The sequence below is a fragment of the Gracilinanus agilis genome, chromosome 3 (genome assembly GCF_016433145.1).
Source record: "Gracilinanus agilis isolate LMUSP501 chromosome 3, AgileGrace, whole genome shotgun sequence".
NCBI lineage: Eukaryota > Metazoa > Chordata > Mammalia > Didelphimorphia > Didelphidae > Gracilinanus > Gracilinanus agilis.
Window position 1 is genome coordinate 182,691,711 of NC_058132.1, and position 24,594 is coordinate 182,716,304.

A 24,594-nucleotide genomic window follows, 5' to 3' on the forward strand; every position below is an offset into this window, starting at 1 on the left:
TGTCTCGATTCCACGTACCTTCCACGCTGTGCCCTGTTGTGGGGTTCCTCCGTTTGTCTGGACTTGTTTTTATGTCCCCTTGAGGAGTTTTGTGTGTTTCGGTCAGGAGAGGTTAAGAGCTGCTTCTTACTCTGCCGCCATCTTAACCCGGAAGTCCTCTCTTTTTAATTTCTTTAAAATTTAATTTGAAAATTATTTGTTAATCTTATAGACAAGGAAGATTACAATTCAAACCTCCCTTTGAAGAAATCCGGGCTAAATATTACAGAGAAATGAAGAGATTTATCAGTATCCCAAACCAGTTTAGAGGAGTGGGTGATACAGGAGATGAAGGTATCTTTGCTATTATGATCGAAAGAAATGCAAGTGGATTTCTGACTATTTTCAGCAAAGCAGAAGATCTATTCAGAAGACTGGCAGCTGTTTCAGAACAACTTAAAGTAAGGATTATGAGGTTTTTCATTGTTTATTTTTGCCATATTTCATTTGAATGATTATATAATAAATGTTTAGTGCATTTAATAAATTCTACATAAATGTCACATCTTATTATTAACTTTCAAGAATATAGAAAACCAATGAACCACATTTAGAGATTCTTTTATCTATAGTTTTTGCTGTAAACTAAAGAAAAGTCAGATTTTAACATTTTGTCTGTCTTTGAAAGTAAAGACACTAATAAAAAATCAAACCATGGAGCTATATCATAAATGAGACTTGCCTCTGGAAAACTGATTTCTCTATTCATTTAGGCTTTATTCTCTACTCTGGTGAAAAAAGGAAACCCTTGCATAACTATGGATATGTTCTCCAATGGTTAATGTTGTCCTAGAAAAGCTAGTGTCTTCAGAGCAGGATTCTTTACCATTTTTGTGTCATGGACTCTGGTGGTTTGATGAAACCTGTTTCCTTTTTCAGAGTCATGTTTTTAAATATATATAATAAAAATATGGCATTACAAAGGAAACTAATATTAAAACAAGTTGTATATATGTCTGTCTTTATAAATTTACTGACTTTAGGTTATGAAACTTTGTTATAGAAGCTTCACAGAAATGAGATTTTTTTTTTTTGTTTGAACAACATTGCATAACCTAGTTTGAGCATAGTATTCAAACAAAAAATTTGTAAACTTTCTGAATTTGGAAGAATACTTTGTCAGCTTTTATATGTTGAGGATAAAATTTGCCCCTTTGGAAACCAAAAGCTTAATCCTTTGATCTCAAATGTCAATAGAAGTGTTTCTAAATATTTTTTATAGTATTTTGATTTTGATTTCAAATACGTGGACCTTCTGATTCTGTAATCTTCTTAGGATAAAACTTGAATCTGGCAAAGGTTTAAGCTTATGCTAAAGTGGAGATAATGTAATACTCATCTCTGCTTGAATGGGATACTCCAGTGTCAGAAATTTTCAGTTAATATGTTTATGTAATAATATATATCATGTATATAACCTACAGATTACATGTAAAATGTTATATATATATACACATATGTCATTTTTCATATCTATCTCTAACTCCACAAGCCTTACATTTTAAATTTTTTTAGATTCTAAAGTATCCTTGTGACTGATTAAAAATCTGTATGACTAGACAAGTTCTTTCCTATTTCACTTGTCTTCAGCTTAACTCTATATCAGTGATTCCCAAAGTGGGTGCCACCACCCCCTGGTGGGTGCTGCAGCGATCCAGGGGGGTGGTGATGGCCACAGGTGCATTTATCTTTCCTATTAATTGCTATTAAAATTAAAAAACATTTGTAAAATAAAATAAAAGTAATATTTTTTTTTCTGGAAAGGGGGCAGTAGGCCAAAAAAGTTTGGAAACCACTGCTGTATATGCTTCTTCCCTTATCAGTTTTTGGAAAAAATAATATTATGATTACTAAGCTGACCATTTTTTGTTTGAATTCTTTTTTCAACTTTATGACAACTGACCAATTAGTAAACACTGATTTGTCCATGAGCACAAAGCTACATAAGTGTTGATAACTTAAATTAGTTGGAATATTTGACATGTGATTGTTTTTTCAGGGCATTGTCATTATTATAGAAAAAATAAACCTCTGTGAATTAAGAAGTGTTCCATTTAAATAGCACTATTTTAAGATTCAGCATAAATCTTTGTAAGTTGCTAAAAACTGAAAAAATGTCTATATTTTGAAAGTTTACCCCTTATGCCTATTTCTGCTTGGTCTGCTTTATTCACAAACGTCAGTTTAAAATGTCAGTGATGTCTAAAATTTAAAGTGGGCTATGGGGGCAGCTGGGTAGCTCAGTGGAGTGAGAGTCAGGCCTAGAGACAGGAGGTCCTAGGTTCAAACCCGGCCTCAGCCACTTCCCAGCTGTGTGACCCTGGGCAAGTCACTTGACCCCCATTGCCCACCCTTACCAATCTTCCACCTATGAGACAATACACCAAAGTACAAGGGTTTAAAAAAAAAAAAACTTAAAAAAAACCCTTAAAGTGGGCTATGTCCCTCATAGATTTTCATAACAAAAAGATTCAAATCAATTTATTTTTGACATTGAGTATTTATAGTTTTTAATTTTGACTGTTCTTTTCTTTTTCTCTACTATGTTCAAACATAAAACTTTTTCCTTATTAAATTTGTAATAAAAGACCATTGGTTTGTACTGCAGCACAATAATCAATGTACTATATTTAGAGGAGGCAGGAAAATCACTACTGTATTCTAGTTTTAACATGTTCAAGTTATCTAAAAAATTCAAGTGACATGAGTTTTCAGGGAATTAAGTTTAATTGTTTTTTTTTTTTAACTTTCCAGATGATTTTGAGTTGATGTCATGGAAAAAGCAGCAGGATTTTGTCATTTCATTTTTGTATCTCTATTCCTTTCCAGTCTTATATCACCATCTATTATAGACTTTTGTTATATGAGAAGATTGGTTAATATTGGTTAAATTGAAAAATAGAATTAGACTTCTGATATAAATGTTTCACAAGATAATTAATTGACAAACATTAATGAAGCCCTGGCTATGTCCAAGTTACTTAATTCTGCTAGGTTAGGTTTAATTCTGCTAGTTAGGTTTAAAATTTGCTACATTTTTCACATGAACTTATTTTTGCTTTTGCTTTAAGAGAAAATAAGAGTCTTCATAGTGTGAGAAAAATATAAAAATGTAGTATCTGTAGGTTTAAATCAATAAATATATATTGAATGCTATCATATTGGAACTCAGGAACTTATTTTTAGAGAATTATTAACTAACCTAAGCCTTTATGAGCTTTTTTGCTTTGTGGTTTTATAAACTAATATGGGATAGGATAGTCCTGTCTCTTTATTTTAATCTTTTAATTAGTATTTTCCAGAAGTAACATAGTCTTGATAATAGAATTCCATTTTATGATTTTTTTGGTCTTAGCAATTTTTCATGAATTAAGAAATATACAGAAATCTTATGGATAAAGTCATTTTATTGAATAGCTGTAGAATTTGGAGAAAGGATTTAGTCAGAAGATGTCTGAGTTCCAGTCCTGTCTTTAACACTTATGTAGCTTTGTGCTCATGGACAAATCAACAGGCATTGAACTACTGGAAACTGTGATAAGCACTGGAGATATAATTAACAACCCCCCCCCCCCCAAAGAGTCCCTTCCCTCAAGGAGTTTAAAGAAGAAAGACAACACATAAGAGGGAACTAAAAAGTGAAAGTGGGTTGAAATACTTTCAAAGGGAGAAAAAGTCATAAGCAGAGCTGGAGGAAGCTGGAGTGGTTGACTTGTTAGGATGCTTCCTTGAAATGAAGATGCTGGGAGGAATTAGCAAGTGGGAGAAGGAGCCCTCGGGATTAGAAAGATGTTCCAGGGTGAGAACACCACAAGGGATAAGGGAATTTCTAGGGAATTTTAATTTAGGGGAATTTTAAAATGAAGATTGAATACACTGAAACTCAATAAAAGTTCCAAAAATCATGGTTCAAATAAAAAAAAACTGACTAATAATATTTTAAATTAGTTAATGTCATCTCAAGTTGACGAAACTTGAATTCTAAGAGATGAATAATTACTTTCCTAAGTCCTTAGGTAGCTTTAGGGAGAGCTTACTTTTCAATAACAGGGCTCTGATTAGCATTTATATCACATCTTTATGAATTTTTACTCAGTTAATCATTTCATAATTGCTATTTTTCCAGAGATTTTGTAGGTATATTCTAGACTCTTAAATGTTATTTTAAGGAATCTATGAACTTATTCATATTCTTATTCTGCAATCATAATTCTTTTGACATCTTTGAAAAGGAATGGGTTGTCATTGGACAACTGGATATGGAGACTCTTGTGGAGAAGCATCTCTTCACTGTACAAGATTGGGAGAAAAATTTTAAAGCCCTCAAAGTGAAAGGAAAAGAAGTGGAACGACTTCCAAGGTACAGGAATTTGAATAACAGATTAATTTCATATTATTTTAAAATCAGCTTTTATTCTTATTTTTCATGTTCACATTGCCTAAATTTTTCCTTATATTCTTCTTCCTCTCTCCTCCTAGAGAGCTATCCCAAATAACAAATAATATTTTTTATTTTAATAACAAATTTCCACATAAGTTTTCCAAAGTTATATGATCTATATTGTTTCCCTCCCTTTTTCCTTCCCCCCTCCTCAAGCTGACAAACAATTCAGGCTGGGTTATACTTGTTATCACACAAAACATATTTCTATATTATTCATTTTTGTAAGTGAATAATCTTATAAAACCAAAACCCCCAAACATATACCTAAATAAACAAGCAATAAATCATGTTTTCATCTGCATTTCTATTCCAACAGTTCTTTCTCTGGAAGTGAATAGCATTCTTTTTTATAAGTTCCTCATAATTATCCTGGATCGTTGTATTAATGCTAGTAGCAAAGTCTATCACATTCGATCATTCCACAGCATTGTATTTACTATGTATAATGTTCTCCTGGTTCTACTTATTTCACTCTGAATCACTTCACTTAGGTTTTTCCAGATCATTCTGAAATCATCCTGCTCCTCATTTCTTACAGCAAAATAGTATTCCATCACCATCATATACCATAATTTGTTGAGCTTTTCTCCAATTGAGGGACGTCCCCTCAGTTTCCAATTCTTTGCCACTTAAAGAACAGCTATAAATATTTTTGTACAATTAGGTCTTTCTCAATTTTTTTTAATTTCTTTGGGATACAGACCTAATTAGTGGTATTGCTGAATCAAAAGGTATGCATTCTTTTATATCCCTTTGGGCATAATTCCAAATTGCCCTCCAGAGTGGTTGGATCAATTCACAACTCCACCAGAAATACATAGTGTCCCAATTTTGCCACATTTCCTCTAACATTTATTATTTCCCATTTCTGCCATATTGGCCAATCTCATAGGTAAGAGGTGGTACCTGAGAATTGTTTTAATTTGCATTTCTCTAAACAAGAGGTATTTAGAGCAGTTTTTCATATGGTTATTGATGGCTCTTATTTTTTATCTGAAAATTATATCCTTTGACCATTTATCAATTGGGGAATGACTTGTATTCTTTTTGGGAAAATTTTATTTAATTAGTTATTTTAGAATATTTTTCCACGGTTACAAGATTTATGTTTTTCCCCTCTCTTTCCCCCACCCCCCTCCTGTAGCCGACACACAATTCCACTGGGTTTTACATGTGTCATTGATCAAGACCTACTTCCTTATTATTGATATTTGCACTAGGGTGATTAGAGACTGCATCCCCAATCATATCCCCATCAATCCATGTGATCAAGGAGTTGTTTTTCTTTTGAATGTGCTCCTTTTTTTTTTTAAACAATATGGTGGTCATTGTGTATATTGTTTTTTTTTGGCTCTACTTCACTCTGTATTGTCAGTTCATGTAAGTACTTCCATGCTTCTTTGTATTTTTCATATATATATATATATATATATATATATATATATATATATGGACATACATATATAAATATAAATATCTCACATCTTACAGCACATTAATATTCCATTGCATTCATGTGCCACAACTTGTTTGCCATTTTCCAACTAATGGACATCCAATTTGTTAAGTTCTTTACTTTGGAGGTAGTGTGATTAATTCTATTAATGAAGTGTTAGAAGTGAGTTGCTTCTTTCTTGTCTTACCTTTGAAGCATTTTTGGCCTTATTCTAAGTCAGGTGGCAGAAAGAGAGAAACTTCCTGTTCTGTGGTGGGAAAATGCTTCAACCCTAAGACATTCTGTTTTCAATGGAAGCACTTTGGGTGTTGGGAATCTTGGAAGGCGACAAGAGAAAAAAAGTGACTTAAAGCAGGTAGAAAGAGTCTTCTCTTTTCTTTGATACATCTTATGACTCTACTATGATAGAGGCTCTGTTTAGTACTTCCTGCCCACTAAAAATATTAAAGTTCTGTTACTTACATATTAACTATTTCAGAAATGAAGAATTAAATCTTTCATATTCAAAATCTTCTTAGAGGGAATTGGCCTGATTCAGTGCAGTTTATAACATGTGGTCCATACTTATAGCAAAGAAGAATTGACTGTGTATTTTTTAATTTTTGTCTTAAAAAAAGCAAAATTATAAGAAAATACTCCTTGACTTCTGTATTTATCAGAATTGAATATTCATCATTTTCACTGAATGACAATCTATTATAGTTATGCTATAACTATTTTTAGTCAGCAATTATGGTTACCTATTTTCCTTCTAGTTCCTTGCTACCAAAAAAAGTTCTATTCTCAATATTCTAATACATATTTGGTCTTTAAAATTTTAACATCCATCAAGTAGGTGCCTAGTAATATGATTATTGAATTAACAGGTGTGATTTTTAAAAATACTTTTGCATATTTGTTACATAATTGGACCAATTCATAGCTCCATTAATGATGTGTTTATGTCTACTTTATATTTTTTCCTCTGATAGATTTTTTTTGTCTTTTTTTAAGTCTTTGCCAATTTGCTGAGCCTAAAGTGAAATGGTAGTTGTTTTAATTAATATTTTTCTAATTAATGATTTAAAGCATATTTTGTATAATTGCCAGCAGTTTGTGATTCTTTGGTGAAATATTTGTATATATTTTCTGATTACTTGAAGAAACTGAAGTTCATACTACTATTACTGATAGAAAAAGGCTTTAAAAATAAGATCCTTTCATTCTTAAGTCCTAGGATCTTTTCACTACAGTAACCCTCAATATATATTAGTCACTCTTCTGTACTAATCAAGAATCTTTCATGTACAAATCTGAGTATTAGGCACTGTGATTATAACTACTGTGTGGTGATAATACCACTGCATAGTATATATCTTTAATTAGTTAGATATACTTATCTACTGCATACATTTTCTTTGGGCTTCAGGAATTCCATATATGGAATTACTGCAAACTGCTACTAGATTGCTCAGTTTCATACCCAATATTTGTCATCCAAATATTACAATCATAAATTGAGAACTGCAAGGAATCTTAGAAGTCATTTACCACAATCTTTTCACTTAAACAAATGAGTAAACTGAGACCTATAAAGGTTAATTAATTTAACCCCATCTGCCCTGTCTTATATGGAGAAGTGGCCCTTCCCATTAGCAAGGCAACCTCTTGCATTTACACAATTTTCATCACATTGCTTTTTTTCTTTAAGATTGTTCCCTTGGCATTTCTATTCTCTTCCTAGTTTTCAATCTTTTATATACTGACTTCCTCTCTATTGCTTACAAACACTCTCATGCCACTTTCATCCTTAAACTCTTCCTTGATCATCTCCACTGGCTATTCTGTTATTTCTACTCCTTGACTAAGCCATTAGGTACCTACTTCTGTTTCTTCTCTTCTTACTCATTTCAAAATCTTCTGCTTCTGACCTCATCATTCAACCAAAAACACATCTCCAAAGTTTCCAGTGGTCTTTTTTTTTAAAACCCTTACCTTCCATCTTAGAATCAATACTATGTATTGATTCTAAGGCAGAAGAGTGGGAAGGACTAGGCAATGGGAGTTAAGTGATTTACCCAGGGCCACACAGCTAGGAAGTGTCTGAGGTCAGATTTGAACCCAGGATCTCCTATTTCTAGGCCTGGCTCTCAATCCACTGAATCACCCAAATGCCCCACCAGTGGTCTTTTAATTGCCAACTTTAATAGCCTTTTTTTCAGTATTTTTCCTTCTTGACTTCTCTACAGCTTTTTACTCTGCTAACCATCTTCTCCTTCTGTTTATTTCCTTCTCTCAGTGATTTTATGACACTGTTCTCTCCTGGTTCTTCTTTTGTCCCTTTCTTGGTCTAATTTGCTATATGTTTATCCACATTACCCCTACTAACTGTAGGCACATATTTTTTTACTTGTTCCTCTTCAATTCTCCCTCTGTTTTGGTTGGTGAGATCATCAATTCCCATTGTTTCATTTGTAGATGAATCTACATTTCTAGAATCATCTTCTCTGTGTAGATGATTCCCAGATCTGTGTATCCAGCGTTAGTTTCTTTCTTGACCTACAGTCTCACATTACTCTTTTGGATATCTCAAACTCAATAGGTCCCAAAAGAAACTCTTTCCTTCCAAATCCACCCCTAGCATCCTCCCAATCACCCAGGCTTGTAACTCTCCCCACACATTCAGTTTGTTATCAAACCTCATTCTACTTTTACATCTTTTGCATTTTTTCCCTTTACTTGATTCACATAGGCACTTAATCATTTTCTCCTCAACTTTAACTATTGTAATAGACTTTTGTTTGGTTTCCCTGACTTGTCCTCCACTGTAGTCCATCCTCTACTCAGCTGCAAAATGGATTTCCTAATGCATAGTTACCTGTAGAATTAAATATAAAGTCCTCCATTTAACATTTTTATGTCTTTCTGTCTTTCTAATTTTCAAATACTTTACTATTCTCTCCACACAATAATTCTGCTACTTTGTCCCATTCTTTGTTCCTCTAATTGGACACACTATCTCCCCTCTTTGTCTTTGCCTTTCTCTTGCCTAGAAAGCTCTTCTTGACTCTACCTTTTATGACTCCTGGTTTCTTTTAAGACAGTTCAAACCTCATTTTCTTCAGGAGGCATTTTTTTAGTTCTCCCTTTCTACCTTTCCTGCCCTGACCCTGCTAGTCCCTTTCCTTTCATGTTACTTCCATCTATTTTGAATATATCTTGTATGTACAAAGTTATTTGTATTTTGCCTCCTCCATTAGATAGGAGTTCCTTAGAGGCAGAGACTTTTTTTTTCTTTTCTTTGTATTCCCAAGACTTGTTGCAGTGGCTTGCTTAATACTCCCTGCTAACTGACAGTAATAAGTGGAAGAATTGGAAGTTGAAGTTAAATTCTATTTCAAATCCAATTATTTTTCTACTGTAATCTTTTCAAATTGTTTGCTTAATTGAGAATGTGATATTGTTTTCTAAGAAAATGAACTAATTCTAAGAATAAATCTGTACAACTTAGAAAACCAGTTCTTGAAACTATTACCTGAAGTAAACATTTAAATGAACACAAAATTTGGTTCTCAGAACCGGGAGAAATTAACATTCTAAATATGTTCTCTGAACTAATTTGTTGATAATCTTTAGAGGTCATTGAGCAACTTCAGTGATCATTTCTTTTTCTTATTAAGAGATTTTTATGGGCCTTTTTCTTGGTCTGGTGTTGGACATTCACTCAAACCTATAGAATCACAGTCTTTCTTCCAAATTAACTCTTTTTTAAATTTAGCTTACCTAAATAGGCCATCTGCTCAGTACCTGATTGTATCCTAAAAACTAAAGAAAGCAAGAAGATAACTTTCCTTCTTCCCTATTCCTATGACTTTCCATTGTGAAGGAAATGGAAGTATTGACTACTCTGTCTTCATCTTTTGTGAATTAGTTACTTCATGATCCCTTTTTATGTATTCTGGGGAAGTTAGATTACTGATCTTTGCTTCTACTAAAGCTATCTTGGCACATTTGTTTACTTATTTTCAAAATAACTTTTCTATGTACAGAAAGATGGTCCTCCCTTATTTCTTATAATCAAAAGTATTAAAACTATTTTGAGTTATAAAACAGTGAACTTTTTCTTCATAGCAATAGCTAGTTATAGAATATTAGAGTTGTGAAAGGTCCTCAGTGATAATTTAGTCTACCTCTTTACCAAAAATAAATCTTTTCTAATATTCTAGAGCAGTGTCCAATCTGAACAGTTATAGAATATTTTCACTTATGAGAACATTACTCTCCTTAAAGACAAATAATTCCATATTTTCATACAGCTCTGATTACTTGTTGGTGACCTTAAACATACACATCTATTTTCCTGAGACTTCTATCAAGTTGAGTCTAGGTTTTCCCTTTGTTAACCACATACAACTGTCTTATCATTCTTTTTTTTTTTTTTAAATATATTTTTAAAACCTTAACTTCGGTGTATTAGTTCCTAGGTGGAAGAGTGATAAGGGTGGGCAATGGAGGTCAAGTGACTTGCCCAGGGTCACACAGCTGGGAAGTGTCTGAGGCCAGATTTGAACCTAGGACCTCCCGTCTCTAGGCCTGGCTCTCAATCCACTGAGCTACCCAGCTGCCCCCGTCTTATCATTCTTACTTGTGACACTTCAGATTTTTGAATATAGTTAATCTGGACAGCATATTAAAACACAAAAACATCACATTACTGAAAAAGGTCTGTAAAGTCAAAGCTATAGTTTTTCCAGTAGCAATGTATGTCTGTGAGATTTGGACTATAAGAAAATCTAAGCACCACAGAATTGATACCTTTTAATTGTGGTGGAGAAGGCTTTTGAGAGTCCCTTGGACATCAAGGAAATCAAATCAATGACTATTTAAAGAAATTAATTCAGATTATTCTCTGGAGGGTAAAATACTGAACTTGAAACTTAAATACTTTGGCCACATACTTTGAAGCCAAGATATATTGGAAAAGACCCTGATATTGGGGGAAATTGAAGGCACAAGAAGAAGGAGACAGCAGAGATTAAGATAGATAGTTAGTACCATGGAAACAGTGAACATGAAATTTGAAAGACTTTGAGAGATAGTGAAGGATAGTAGGACCTAACCTGCTATGGACCACGGGGTCAGGGAGTTGGACACAGCTGAATGATTGAACAATGACTATGCTCATAGAACTGAAGAATTTCACAGGTGTGATGGATATCTACAGCTATCTATAATTCTATCTATTACGTGGAAAAAAAACCCAATACAATTTACCTGAGGAGTCCCCCATCTTTTGCTAGAAGACCTCCAATTGATTAGATTTACCAGTTCTTTATTTTATTTGTTTTTTCAGAGTACCAGGTCTTAGTCTTATTTATTAGTTCAATAGTTCTTTTACTTTCATTATTAATTTCTCCTTTAATTTTTAGGATTTCCAATTGAGTTTTTAATTTGTTCTTTTTTCTAATTTTTTTATGTTGTAAGCCTAATTCATTGATCTCCTCCCTATCTTTTCTTGTTAATATATACACTCAAGGATATACATTTTTGCCCTATTAATGCTTTGGCTATATCCCATAGATTTTGATATGTTGTCTTCTCATTGTCATTCTCTTCAATGGAATCTATAATTATTTCTATAATTTGTTTTTTTACCACCAGTTTTTAAGAATTAGATTATTTAGTTTCCAATTAATTTTAAATTTGCCTCTCCTTGGACCTTTATTAATTATAATTTTTATTGCAGATGATCTAAAAAATTGCATTAATTATTTCTGCTTTTCTGCATTTGTTTGCAATGTTTTTTTGCCCTAGTACATGGTCAGTCTTTGTATATGTACCATGTTCTGCTAAAAAGAAGGTATATTTTGCTTTTACTTTAGATATTGCATAATAAATTCTGCCCCAGCTTTTTAACTTTAATTTCTGTGGGTTACCCTGCCTCAAATGTGTTTTTTTTTTGTAAACAACATATAGTAGGATTCTGGTTTTTAATCCACTCTGCTTTCCACTTCTATTTTATGGGTGAGTTCATCTCATTCACATTCAGAGTTATGATTGCTTACTGAGTATTGCTCTCCATCTTATTTCCCCCTTTAGATCCTGCTCCATTTCCTTTCACTCCATTCTTCCTCACCAGTGTTTTGCTTTTTTATCCCCTCCCCTCAAAACCCCTCTCTCCAGTTACTTTCCCACTTCTCTTGTCTTATTTCTCTTTCTCTTCTCTGTAAGATAAGATAGAATTCTATCTATACTTGTTTTTCCCTCTCTGAGCCAGTTAGGTTGAGAGTAAAGTTTATTCACTATCTGTTACCACCTTTATTGTCACCTCCCCATAATGATTTTTCATACCTCTTTATATTATATAATTTACCCCATTTTGTCTTTCCCTTCCTTTTCTCTCAGTGCAATCCTTTTTTCACCCCTTGATTTTTTCCATATCATATCATATACATGCATATATCATACATACATATAATTTCATATCATATTTGCATACACATCATATCATCATATACATCACATCATCATAATCAGCTTACTTCTCCCTCTTTCTAGGTATATTCCTTCTATTTACTCTACTACTAAGAGTAATGTAGAAATACAAACAATTTGACCTTAATGAGTCCCTTAAATTTTTTCTTTCTTATTTACCTTTATAGGCTTTTCTTGCCTCTCATGTTTGGACTTCAGATATTTTGTTTAGGTTTGGCTTATTCCACAGAAATGCGAAGACCTCAAATTGAGAGAAATTTCTACTTATACAGAAAATCTATCCTATTTCTTAATAATTCTAATTGTTGATCTAAATGCTTGTGTTCAAATATAGCCTGAGATACTTAGTGACTATGTGACCCTGAGCAACTCACTTAACCTCAGCCTGCCTCAATTTCCACATCTATAAAGTATGGATAATAATAGCATGTGGTCCCATATGACAAGTTTCTTTTCTTTCACCATTGTAGTTGCATTCTTGTGGATGAGTCCAGTTTTGCTACCCAGAAGTGCATTTATATTCTGATCAAAGATATAAAATGATCATGCACCTTATACTGGATGATATGCTTCTATTAATACTGCTTAAGATCACAATAGTATTTTTAGCAGCAGTGTTACACTCTTGATGCATAGTACCATATTTAATAAAACCTACAGTTTTTTATTTTTACATGTCAGGTCTCTTTTAAACTTTAACCATAAAGTTATTTTTTTTAACCTAAGTGAGAGTTTGAATTTATTAATGTTATTTTCGTTTATTAGTATACCATTTCTTTCAGATTACTGAGAGTTTCTCCTTCCACATTCTACCCCATTCCCATTTCTAATTTATTTTATTTATTCTTCTAGTTTCATGTTAACTAAAAATTTGATCAGTGCTATAGATATGACACTTATTGGTATGATTATATAGCAGAATGTTATAGAGACAACATTTAAATAATTGATGAAACAAATCAAGACCTGGGGAAAAGATTTATGGCATTCTATAGTAGATCTTCCTCAAAATCATCAAGGTTTATATCTGCCTATAAATTAACACTTTTTGGGTGACAAGCATACATTTAGTTTTATATTTATCTAATAATATACATGTCCAGTTCACATTTTTCCATCTTCTCCATTGATTCTCTAAGTGGGCACCACCGCCCCCTGGTGGGTGCTGCAGTGATCCAGGGAGGTGGTGATGGCCACAGGTTTTAACTTTTTTTGTATTACATTCTATTCTGAGTTCAATAAATAGTTTCATAATTTCAAAGTTCAATGTTTCTAATTTATACCTTTCTTTACTATATTTTACAAAAAAGGTAGAAATGTTAATACATATATCTTTCCTATTAATTGCTATTAAAATTAAAAAAAAATTAATTTCCAGGGGGCACTAAGTAATATTTTTTCTGGAAAGGGGGCGGTAGGCCAAAAAAGTTTGGGAATCACTGTTCTTCTCCATAAGGTTACTGTGAGAGGTTTTATTAGATGTCTGCCTACAATACAAACATGTTGTATCTAATAACCTTATCAAAGAATAATAATCATGAGTTATATCTACATAGAACTTTTAAGGTTTACAAAGTGCTTTCTTCATAATAACACCATAAAGTAGATAATTCAAATGATTATTCTCATTTTAAGTGATGAAACTGAAGTTCTGAGAAACTGAATTTTTTTTATCAAATAGTGATGATTAATATTAAAATGTTATGAAAGAATAGTGTTGTACTAACAATGAATTTAGAGCAAGAAGAAAAGCTAAGTATTGCAAAAATGTCATTTCTAAGCTTTGTTGTGGAAAAAAAAATTCACAAGTGGTAGATTTGGAAGCCAAATTGGAATGGATTAAGAAATGAGTAAAAGATGAAATAAGAAAAACAATAAGTGTAGCACTTATCTAAGAATTTGGCTGTGAAAGGGAGAAAAGATGCAGGATAGTTTTTGGAGAGGATCAAGAGGTCAAACAAAAATTTTTTTAAGAAGGGAGACCTGAACATTACTGTCAACAGGAAGGAATAAATTGATAAAGGAAGACTGAATATTAGAGAGGAGAGAGAGAGTGATTTCAAAAGCACACTCCTTGGAAATCTAGAAGAGAATTCAGTCAAAGGCACAAATATAGAGGAAGTTGTTGGAGATTTGAACCTTGGACTGCATCCCCCATTTCTCCTGTGCTTCCATGTTTGCATGGTCACGTTATTGTTTTATAGTCGGCTTTAACTCCTCCCTCTTTCTCTTTTGCTCTTAGGAGTGGGCTAGTTTAGTACCTTTTAGTTAGCTTTTTATGTTAGTTTATTATCAATAAAATTTTATAAAATATAATTTTTAGTTGCTGGAAGCCAGCCAGCAGTTTCTAGTTTCTTGAGAGCTGTGATGGTTTAGCTGAGAGGGAGGAAGAGAGTCGGAGACATAGTGGATTTTCTGGAAGCTGTTCTCTCAGACTTCCTGTGAATCTTTATTTTTATACCTTTCTCTCACAGTCACACAAATGCTGGGAAAATTTACATTTCAAATTCAAAATAGAGAAGAACCCAAATTTGTAGGAAAGTTGGCAAGCAAAGTTCAATTTCTCATATCTATTATGTTTTAGTCCAAACAAATTTCAAGACTACCAAGACCTTAGGTTATTCAATTATTATTTTGATAACAGACCTTCAAGATATTCCAAAAATGGATTACAGTGTGAGAACTCTCAAATTTGGGAGGACAAGTCTAACGTGGGAAAGTAGCAAAAAGTGAGAACATTTTGGTTTCATAGGGTTAAATTCAGCGTGAGAAAGGATTGAGGCAAAAAGGTATTTTTGTTTTGTCATGCTGTGGCCTTCAAACTCTGAGACAGAGAAAAGAGCAGCTTCTGCTATTTCATTGAGGGTGTAATTATTAACTCATTAAATGCTGGTTGATTATAGAGTATTAAGGAAAATTTTATAATGGGAGTTCTATAAATGGATCTCTATAAAGAAATTTTATATCTATACTACAAAACTTGAAGGCTATCTTAAAAATATAGATTGTAGTAATTTTAATAATAAAAAGTATTAATCAGAAGAGAATCATACAGAGGGGTCTGATTGGGTATCCATCCATCCTATGGACTGATTTTCAGATAGCAAGGAGAAGTGATACCTCTTCATCAAAGACTGGAGCAAAGCAAGAAATAGGTCAATTTAGAATGGTTTTGAGAGGTGGAAGATCAAAATTTCTGAGATGGAGAATGGTGAAAGGGGCTCAAAGAAACTAGAAAGACTTAGATTAGAAAAACGGAAATAGAAAATTAAAAAAAAAACAACTTTGGATAACTTTGAGGGCTCTGTTGGGATTAGATAACATTAATTTGTAGTAGAACTAGTTAACAAAATAGTGTTAGCTTTCTCTAGTGTCACTTAGCTAAACAGCATTGGGGTCTGGTAAAGTTTAACATTTAAGGAAAGCAGTTCAAAGGAAATGAACAGAATATCATTGAACTGGCTAATTGTGAGGTCAGAGATATATAATTTATTAAATGGATGTAGGTTTTATATTTCAGACATATGTGCATATGTTATTTAAAGTAATTTTCTACTGGGGGTAATCTCTGTTGACTGGTGGAAATAAGATAATATATTCTTTAAAAGATGATCCTTAAGCTGAGCCAAAAAAACCCCCCAAAATTAATACTTAAAATTTTCTTATTTTTATTGTTGACTTTTTTTGGCCACATTTGTTTCTCAATATGTTCTCTTCCTTTACAAGTCGTTTAACAATGATTAAAAAAAAGATGAAAAAAAATTTAACCATACTAGTGAAAACAATTATGTTCAACTGTATATATTGTATATATGTGCGTATATATATATATATATACAGATGTGGAATGCTGTATGTGTGTATATGTACATACAGCATTCCACATCTGTAGTCTTCTACCATTGCATTGAAGAGAAATACATTTTATCGTTTCCTCTGGAGTGAATGATGGTTATTTTAATTAGGCAGCAATGTTAGAGGGTTTTTTTTTTATTGTTTCCACTTAAATTAGTGTAGTCATGTTTATGTTATTTCCTGATTCTGCTTACTTCACTTTCTCCCAAAATTCAGTATTTTTTTGGCATCAAATCTTTCTTCTATGTGAAATCTCATGCTACTTAACAGTTTTGCAAACCTTCTGAGTTATTTTAAAAATTCATTATTGTCAATTGTTATAAAATGATTATTTTCTCTTATCAGTCTTTGTTTATCTCAGAATCTGTGATTTTGAATTTTTCAGCACTGTCAAAGTAGATTGTTTGAATATTAATTGCAACCCTGTGAAGACTGTGATTGATGATCTTATCCAGAAGTTATTTGATGCTCTTGTTGTTTCTTTGAGAAAGTCCATACAGGGTAAAACCTTTTTTTCTTTTCAGTTTTTTTTAAAGCAGAAATAACTGTCAGATCTTTATGAAAATTAATATGTTGAAATGTAATGAAAAATCAAGGTTTAACTATAATAAGTTATGAAGTGTAGTTTATTTATAATCATTCAAGATCTAAGAATTAATTTATAAACCCAAAAGAGAAAATATCAACATGAAAGCACATAACCTTTTGAATATAAGACTTATTTTTTGTTACAGTATAGTATTCATTATGGTCATGCCGATGTTCCATGGTTCAATTCTTAACTATTACTGAAGAGGTTAGGTAAGGCTGATGTAACACAGAGGTATTATAGATAGCCCTTGCCTTTTGATACCAAAAATTAATTCTTTATTAATTGAAGTTATACCTTGAGTTTTGTTCAATTCAATGAAAGATTCGATAATCACATAACATTTCCCTTTCAATAATTATTAAACAATCAGTATTACCTATATAATATTATTTCTTTAATTATGACTCTTTTTGAAATATTGGCACGTGAGAGTATATAACATTTTAAAAGGTTATATATTTCAAATAGATTTATAATTTTTAGAAAGTTAACATGATTAGCTAAATTCAGACTTTTTGAGATACTAGCATTTCTACTATGTTTTTTGTTATTCATTCAGCTCATTTACATGAAATTGATTCATTTGTCACTGATGCTATGGAAGTATTAACAGTTATGCCTCAAACTGTGGATGAAATAGGTGATGCAAATCTGCAATACAGCAAGCTACAAGAACGGAAGCCAGAGGTAAAATTCTTTCAAGGAATGTTCCTTTTAAAAATATGAACTCATTTTATTAGAGATATCCAGATAAATTATTTTCATTAAAATTTTATGATGACTATAGAAGAAAAGAACATAATACTATTTCAGTGGCCTCTATTAGCCTTCAGGGGTTTTACAAAAATGACAATTAGTGATCATTTTAGTACTATTACTGGTATTATATATCTTATTGTTTATTATATTCATACTATATTTCTATTAGTAGATGTCTTCCTGGGTTACAAAGTAATACCATTAGGGACATTTGGGCATTTCATTCTTGGTTTTCTTTAGTCCATTGTTATGGAGGATTTTAAAACTCAGATCACTGGTATCCGAGAAGCTCTGGGCAGTTCCAGTATCAGTTGAGGATGTTAGCTTCTTTCTCCTGGAGAACCCACTTAGCACCAAAGGAAAGTACATGCTTTTTTATAAAGGCTATCTGCTTTCTGTGGAAACCTCTTTAATAAATCAGGATAGTTTTCCAAGGCATCCTAGGGCACTGGAAAAGGAGCTGTATTTTGGAGTGAGAGTCTTGAGGTTGAATTTAGATTCTGTCATGAGCTACCTTTCAACCTCAGAGAAATCACTTCCCCTTCCCTGAATTTCAGCTTGCTTATCTGTCAAATGGGGACATTTGGTTAGAAGGTCTCTAAAATAGTATTATCAAAGATGAAAAAGGATGGAATTATGTTCTATTGTCTGTTGTTGTTCTGTCTATGAGTCTTAGAATGAATGAAGTAAGGCCAGATGAGAGATCTTATTATGGTCTGCTTATACCCATAATTGTCATAGCATTCTTCTGTTTTCACCCCTATATATATTTTTTTTATCTCTTATGGGAAATCTCTTTGCATGTGAATTTTGGGAAAGTAACTGACAAAGTTCTTTAAAGGGTCCATTTAAAGCATTGGCTCTGGTCAAGTCCTAGAATAGTGGCCATTGCCTACTTGAAAATATTCTTAATTAGCAGGAATTCAGAAGTAAAAAAAAATAACAATGGAAGTATGTCCTGACAATGAACTGCAGGGTGCAAAAAGCAAATCTACAATTAGGTATATAGGCTTATTTTCACTTCAAAGAATCATGTATAATTAACAAACAAAAGTTATCAATTATGTGTACATGTACCTAACAGAACACATTACCATTTAAATCAATCTGCAAACACGTATTAAGTACCTGCAAAGTACCTGATATTGTGCTAGAATATAGACATGAATGAAATCGTACCTGCCCTCTGGAAGAGACAACATAGACATTTATAAGTATAAATAGTAAATTGAAAGTAATTTTTTTGGAGGGAAGCAAGCAATAGGTACTGGTGGAATTAGAAAGGTCTTAAAAAGTAATAATTTTGAGCCGACTTTCAGGGAAACTAGAAATTCTAAAAGGGAAAACCAAGAAGAAAGTACATTCAATGCAAGGAGGATAGACTGTTATAAGGTACAGAGAGGAGAGATGGAGTATTGTGTGAATGTGAGGAGCAGTAATAATAGCACTTTAATTGATGGAGAATGTTTGAGTTTAATTTATATTTAGATATAATATCTTAAAAATCTAGGAAGAATGAAGATTTTAAAATTTATGTTGTTTTTCCTCCTTAAAATATCTTGTATCAAATAAAATAGTATAGATACTTGGTTATTTTGAACTAACCATAAAGTACTATTTAATAGAACAACTATTATGATAGCTGGTTAATATTACCATGTATAATCTTTTCAACATTTAGATTTTGCCTTTATTTCAAAAAGCTGAAGATAAAAACAGACTTTTACGAACAGTGGCTGGTGGAGGTTTAGAAACAATTAGTAACCTGAGAGCTAAGTGGGATAAATTTGAATTAATGATGGAAAGTCATCAGCTTATGATTAAAGATCAGGTAAGTTTTGTTAAAGTGAAATCTGAATTTTTTTCATATAACATGAAAATCTATAGAATTTTAGTTTTTTCTTAATTTCAATTCATATTAATTATAATTCAACTGTATTGATACTGTGACTCTTGACTGACTGACTGCTCAGTTTGTCTAAGAAATTTGAACTTCTTTTTTGAAATATCCATGCATTTTAAACCTTTAACAGGAACATAATTACTCCCCCCGCCCCCCGCTGGGCAGCTTTCCTACTGTATTAGCATTTCCTGTTCTGAACAGAATTCCTTACCTTTGTTCAGCTGATGAGAGATCCTTATCTCTTTATTCTAATGCCTCTTAATGATGCTGTTCATATGGTCCCCTGATCACATAGAAATTAAAACCTTTATAACTCAGGTCTCTCCTTATACAAGGACATACATAATAACTTTAACATTGATGAAAGTTGTAAATTATGTACATAGAGAGTAATATGACCAAAGCTACAAGGTGGCTGAGTACTGGTGCTGCAAGAAGACAACAGCTGGGAAGGAACAAAGTAATAGATTGGTCAGGATTAATGGAGCAAAGGCTTTAATTCTTACCCACTGATTCTTTACAAAATCTTGCTAATCTTGTTCCCAACTGTAGTCATCTATCTATTGGTTGCTTGCCCATTTTGTGACACTGTTCTCAAAGGTTCTATTCTCAGAAAATTATAGGGATAGGCATCATCTAATTGCCTTTGAATAGCTACTCCTTCCTATTAGATTTCTTACCATTTACCTGGCTCAGATACTTCCAGGAATACCCTATAGCCTAGGAATAAAACTATTAATGTTAGTGCAACTCAAGTAAACTTTTCAACTTGAAAATTTTAATAGGAAAAATTTAAATTTTGCAAATTATGACTAAATTATGCTAAACAAAATATGCTATATGGCTTTCCTTTCTTAACGACACCAAAAATATAGTTACTTAGAAATAAACATTTTTATAATTCTATTCCTTATTACATCTATTCATTTAAATATTTATTGAACATATATATAATATGTACATATATATATGCAAAGGATTAAACTAAGTGCTATTAAATTGTTTTCCACCATTACTGTTCATTGTTAACCCTTGACAAATTTGAGCGTTATTAACTCATGGATTTTGTTTTCATTTTGAGTTAGTTTATTCAGTCAGTTATTGCAAGATAAATTCTTTAACACTTAAAAAAACTTTTGAGTTCTTTAAAATAGATTATTTCTACACTAGTGCAAATTATATTACATTCATTATTTTGAGATATGATTTCCCATGATTTATTATTGCTAAAAATATTACTTTACTTGGTGCTAAACTTTCTAATGTTGAACCTGCCCACTTAGCTAGGTTGATTCTCAAAAAACTAATATTTTTGGGATTGGGACCATATACAAAGATTTTCCATCATTGTTGGGACCTGTTGGTGATTTTGTTCTGCTAACATAATGGAAACCAACAAAAAAAATGTTAAGTAAGTTTGTAGTAGTATATCTTCAGATTTTAATTAAACAGCAACAACAAATCCTCTGAATAGACTGAAAATAAAATGATACTCTTCTGAAATGTAAAAAAAATAATATTCATTATAGAGAACTCCATGTTTTGCAGCAACCCTGTATCAGGATTTGCTTTATAAATTCCTTTTAACTGCATTGTCTTTCTAGATTGAGGTGATGAAAGGAAATGTGAAGTCTCGTCTTCAGGTCTACCTTCAAGAACTGGAAAAATTTAAAGCTCGTTGGGATCAGCTGAAACCTAGTGATGATATTATTGAAACTGGCCAGCAGGGAGCTCTTGAGAAAAGTGCAAAGTCGATAAAGGAGAAAAAAGCAGAATTTGATGACCTTGAAAACATAAGGAAAAAACTGGTGTATGTTGATTTCTTCTTTTAAAACTTACAAGTTTATTTTGAATATTTGGAAACTGGCCAATTCTTTAGTATCCTACATAAAACTAAGAGATAAACTAATAGCTAAAATAATTTTGGAGTATAATGTTTAAGTTTCAGTAATACTGGTAAAATCAATTGAATTTTTTTAAACCCTTATCTTCTATCTTAGAATCAATTCTGTGTATTGGTTCTAAGGCAGAAGAACAGTAAGGCAGTGGGGGTTAAGTGACTTGCCCAGGGTCACACAGCGAGGAAGTATCTGAGGTCAAATTTGAACCCAGGACCTCCCATCTCTAGACCTGGTTCTCAATCCACTGAGCCACCCAGCTGCCCCCTCAATTGAGTTTTGAATTTACAACTGTGGAGGTAGATAAAAGTACAAAAGTATGGTGTTTGAGATTGAATGAAAGTTTCAGTGCCATGGTATATTTCTTCTTAAATTGCATTCAATCATGTTAAACTTAGGGATATTCTATATTCCATGAAGCAGCACTTTGAATTCAAAAGGCAGTTCTACTACTTATATCAATTCATAGATTTTCACAGACCTAAATATTTTGGTATATTAAATCTATTTCCAAACTTATTAGCAACAAAATTCCTTTTGGTTACTTTTGTACTGAAAAATATTTATGGTAATGCAATTCAAGGCTTTGTTATTATTGCCTCTGACATATTTATTCAGAATTACTATTTTAAAGAGTTGTTTTTCTCAGAAAAGCAACAGTTAATTTATATGACCATAGTCTTGATTTTTAATTTAACAGTATTTGTGTCTGTTTTCTATAGCGATGACTGCCATCACTTTGGGATAGATGAGCCTAACTTTTCTATGGCATATAGTATCTCTAAAGACATTGAAACTTGTGCTCAAGTTTGGTCACTTTATGAAGAATTTCATCAGGGATTTCAGGAAAAGGCAAATGAGGACTGGATTACTTTCAGGTTTGATCTTTTGTAAATGTTTTAAATGTTCCTGCTATGGTTATCATAAACTTCATGATATCCATTAAAATATGTAATTTTTTTTTAAAAACTAGGAGCAAGACGTATATTTTTGAGGAATTCCTGATGACTTGGCATGACAGATTGAGAAAAATAGAAGAACATTCAGTAATGACTGTCAAATTACAATCAGAAGTTGATAAATTTAAAGTAAGATATTTTTTGTAAACTTTTCATTTTTATTTGGGAAAATTATATTTTTGTTTTTTCTTTGTATTAATAGATCAGGTCTAAGTTAGATTTTCCTTTTTTTTTTTCAAGTAAGAGTACAAATTTCTTTGGTTCTCTAGTCAATAAATGATTATAGAAAGTTAATAATAATGTAATCTTGTTTACCTTGTTAGCAATGAAAATAATAACTACAAATAACTGTCAGTATCAGCAAATTTAGTAATAAAATGCTGAATATATTGGGGCATCGTGCTGAGATCATATTCCATATTAAAAATGAGAGTCTATATCCTTTATTAAAATTATACTTCAGAGTAAGTTAATTTATTTCTCTAATTATATAATTAAAGATTATGTCTCAATTTGAAGCTTTTAATTTCATATTTACTAAGAAAATAATTAAAATTTTGATAACTAATAGCAATAGATAATAAATGAATCCTATGTGCATTTTTTTTTTTTACAGATGGTAGTTCCTGTTCTGAAATATGTTAGAGGAGAACATCTTTCTCCAGATCATTGGCTTGACCTTTTTCGTCTACTTGGCCTTCCTAGGGGCACTAGTTTAGAGAAATTATTATTTGGAGATCTTCTCAGAGTCTCTGAAACAATTGTGGCCAAAGCATCAGAACTTAAAGTAAGAATGCCTTTTAAAATATTCAGTGACTATGTTTTTATATCTTGTATATCTATAGGTGCTCACACAAAATACATGTATATATTTTTATATACATGTGTTTGCTTGTACATATATGCACATATTTGCATGTGTATATGTATAGTTGGAGAGGCATTTGGTATAGTGAATAAAGAACTGACTGATCAGTGCGACTGTGTGAATTTAGAGAAGTCTCTTAACTTCTAAGTGCTCCCAGGCAACTCTTTAAGATGAATATATATGTGTGTGCATTAATATGTACAAATACATATGTGCCTCTCTATGTACATATATGCATGCATATGCATATAATATAGAGGGAGAGAAAGGAACCTTAGTGGCCAGCCAATCCAATTCTTTTATTTTACATATAAAGATACCTAGGTTAAGTAACTTCATATAGTTCTTTCCACTATACTGTATTACCCCATATATGTCTATATCTGAATCTATATCTAACCATATTGATATATAGATATATATTGAACTATATAGATATAGTTCATTAATGGACATAGTTATTTAATGAAGAGTTTTACATTTTTTTATTTTAAAATTTTATTATTTTGTCAGGTTGACTTATTTATGACTCAAGTTGACACATTTTAAACTCTGCCAATAATAAACTTGAATCTTGATATAACATTATATTTGGGTGCCTGGTGGGAATCATCACATAGCTAAGATTACTTTAATTATTAATTTAATCCACTCAATCAATTAACATATATGTATAAAACATGTACTATGTGCTGGGTCCTAGAGATATAAAATGAGTTCAAGGAACTTGAATTCTATCAGGAGAGACTACAAATATATAAATATCTACAAAATAAAAGATAAGTTTTTGAGGGAAAGATGCTAAAAACGGAAAGATCTGAAGAATTTTCTTAGAGGAGCTGGTGCTTGCTTTGAGCTTGGAAAGAAGTGAGAAATTTAAGAAGTGGAAAAGAAAAAGGGAGTACATTCATGACTCGAAGTGCAAAGGTACCAAGAAAGAAAATTGCACATTATTCATGAAGAATCCTAAGGAAAGTAGTTTTGCTGGACCAAGGATGGACGAAAAGAAGTAAATCATAAGAATGCGAAAGGAGATGAGAGCCAGGCTTTGAAGGACTTTCACTGACAAAGAAATTTGTATTTGATCCTAGAAGAAATAAGAAGCCACTGGAGTTTACTGTGCAGGAGTAATATGCTCAGACCTATGTGTTAGGACTGTCTTTGTCTTTTGTGTGAAAGCTGTACTAGAAAGAAAAGGGATAGAATACTTATTAGATGAGATTCTACAGTATTATAGCTGATTCAAGTGCATTTTTCTTAAAATGTACTTCCAGGCTTTGAAAGATCCATAATTTCAGTAGTATGGTACTCTCTGTTGGTGCAAGTAGTAACCCAGACTCTTTTCAT

General features: G+C 32.1%; 1 protein-coding gene across 2 annotated transcripts in view; it reads left to right on the top strand.

Annotated features, from left to right (window-relative positions):
- DYNC2H1 (dynein cytoplasmic 2 heavy chain 1) overlaps window positions 1–24,594 on the top strand; it is a 390,998-nt gene that overhangs the window by 57,343 nt on the left and 309,061 nt on the right. For both annotated transcript variants that reach the window (XM_044668721.1, XM_044668720.1), the window contains exons 17-25: window positions 212–440; window positions 4,272–4,399; window positions 16,654–16,769; window positions 17,420–17,547; window positions 19,301–19,450; window positions 21,127–21,332; window positions 22,143–22,298; window positions 22,394–22,508; window positions 22,996–23,166. In XM_044668721.1, coding sequence (XP_044524656.1) covers window positions 212–440; window positions 4,272–4,399; window positions 16,654–16,769; window positions 17,420–17,547; window positions 19,301–19,450; window positions 21,127–21,332; window positions 22,143–22,298; window positions 22,394–22,508; window positions 22,996–23,166 — 1,399 coding nt within the window. The remainder of the gene's footprint in view (window positions 1–211; window positions 441–4,271; window positions 4,400–16,653; window positions 16,770–17,419; window positions 17,548–19,300; window positions 19,451–21,126; window positions 21,333–22,142; window positions 22,299–22,393; window positions 22,509–22,995; window positions 23,167–24,594) is intronic.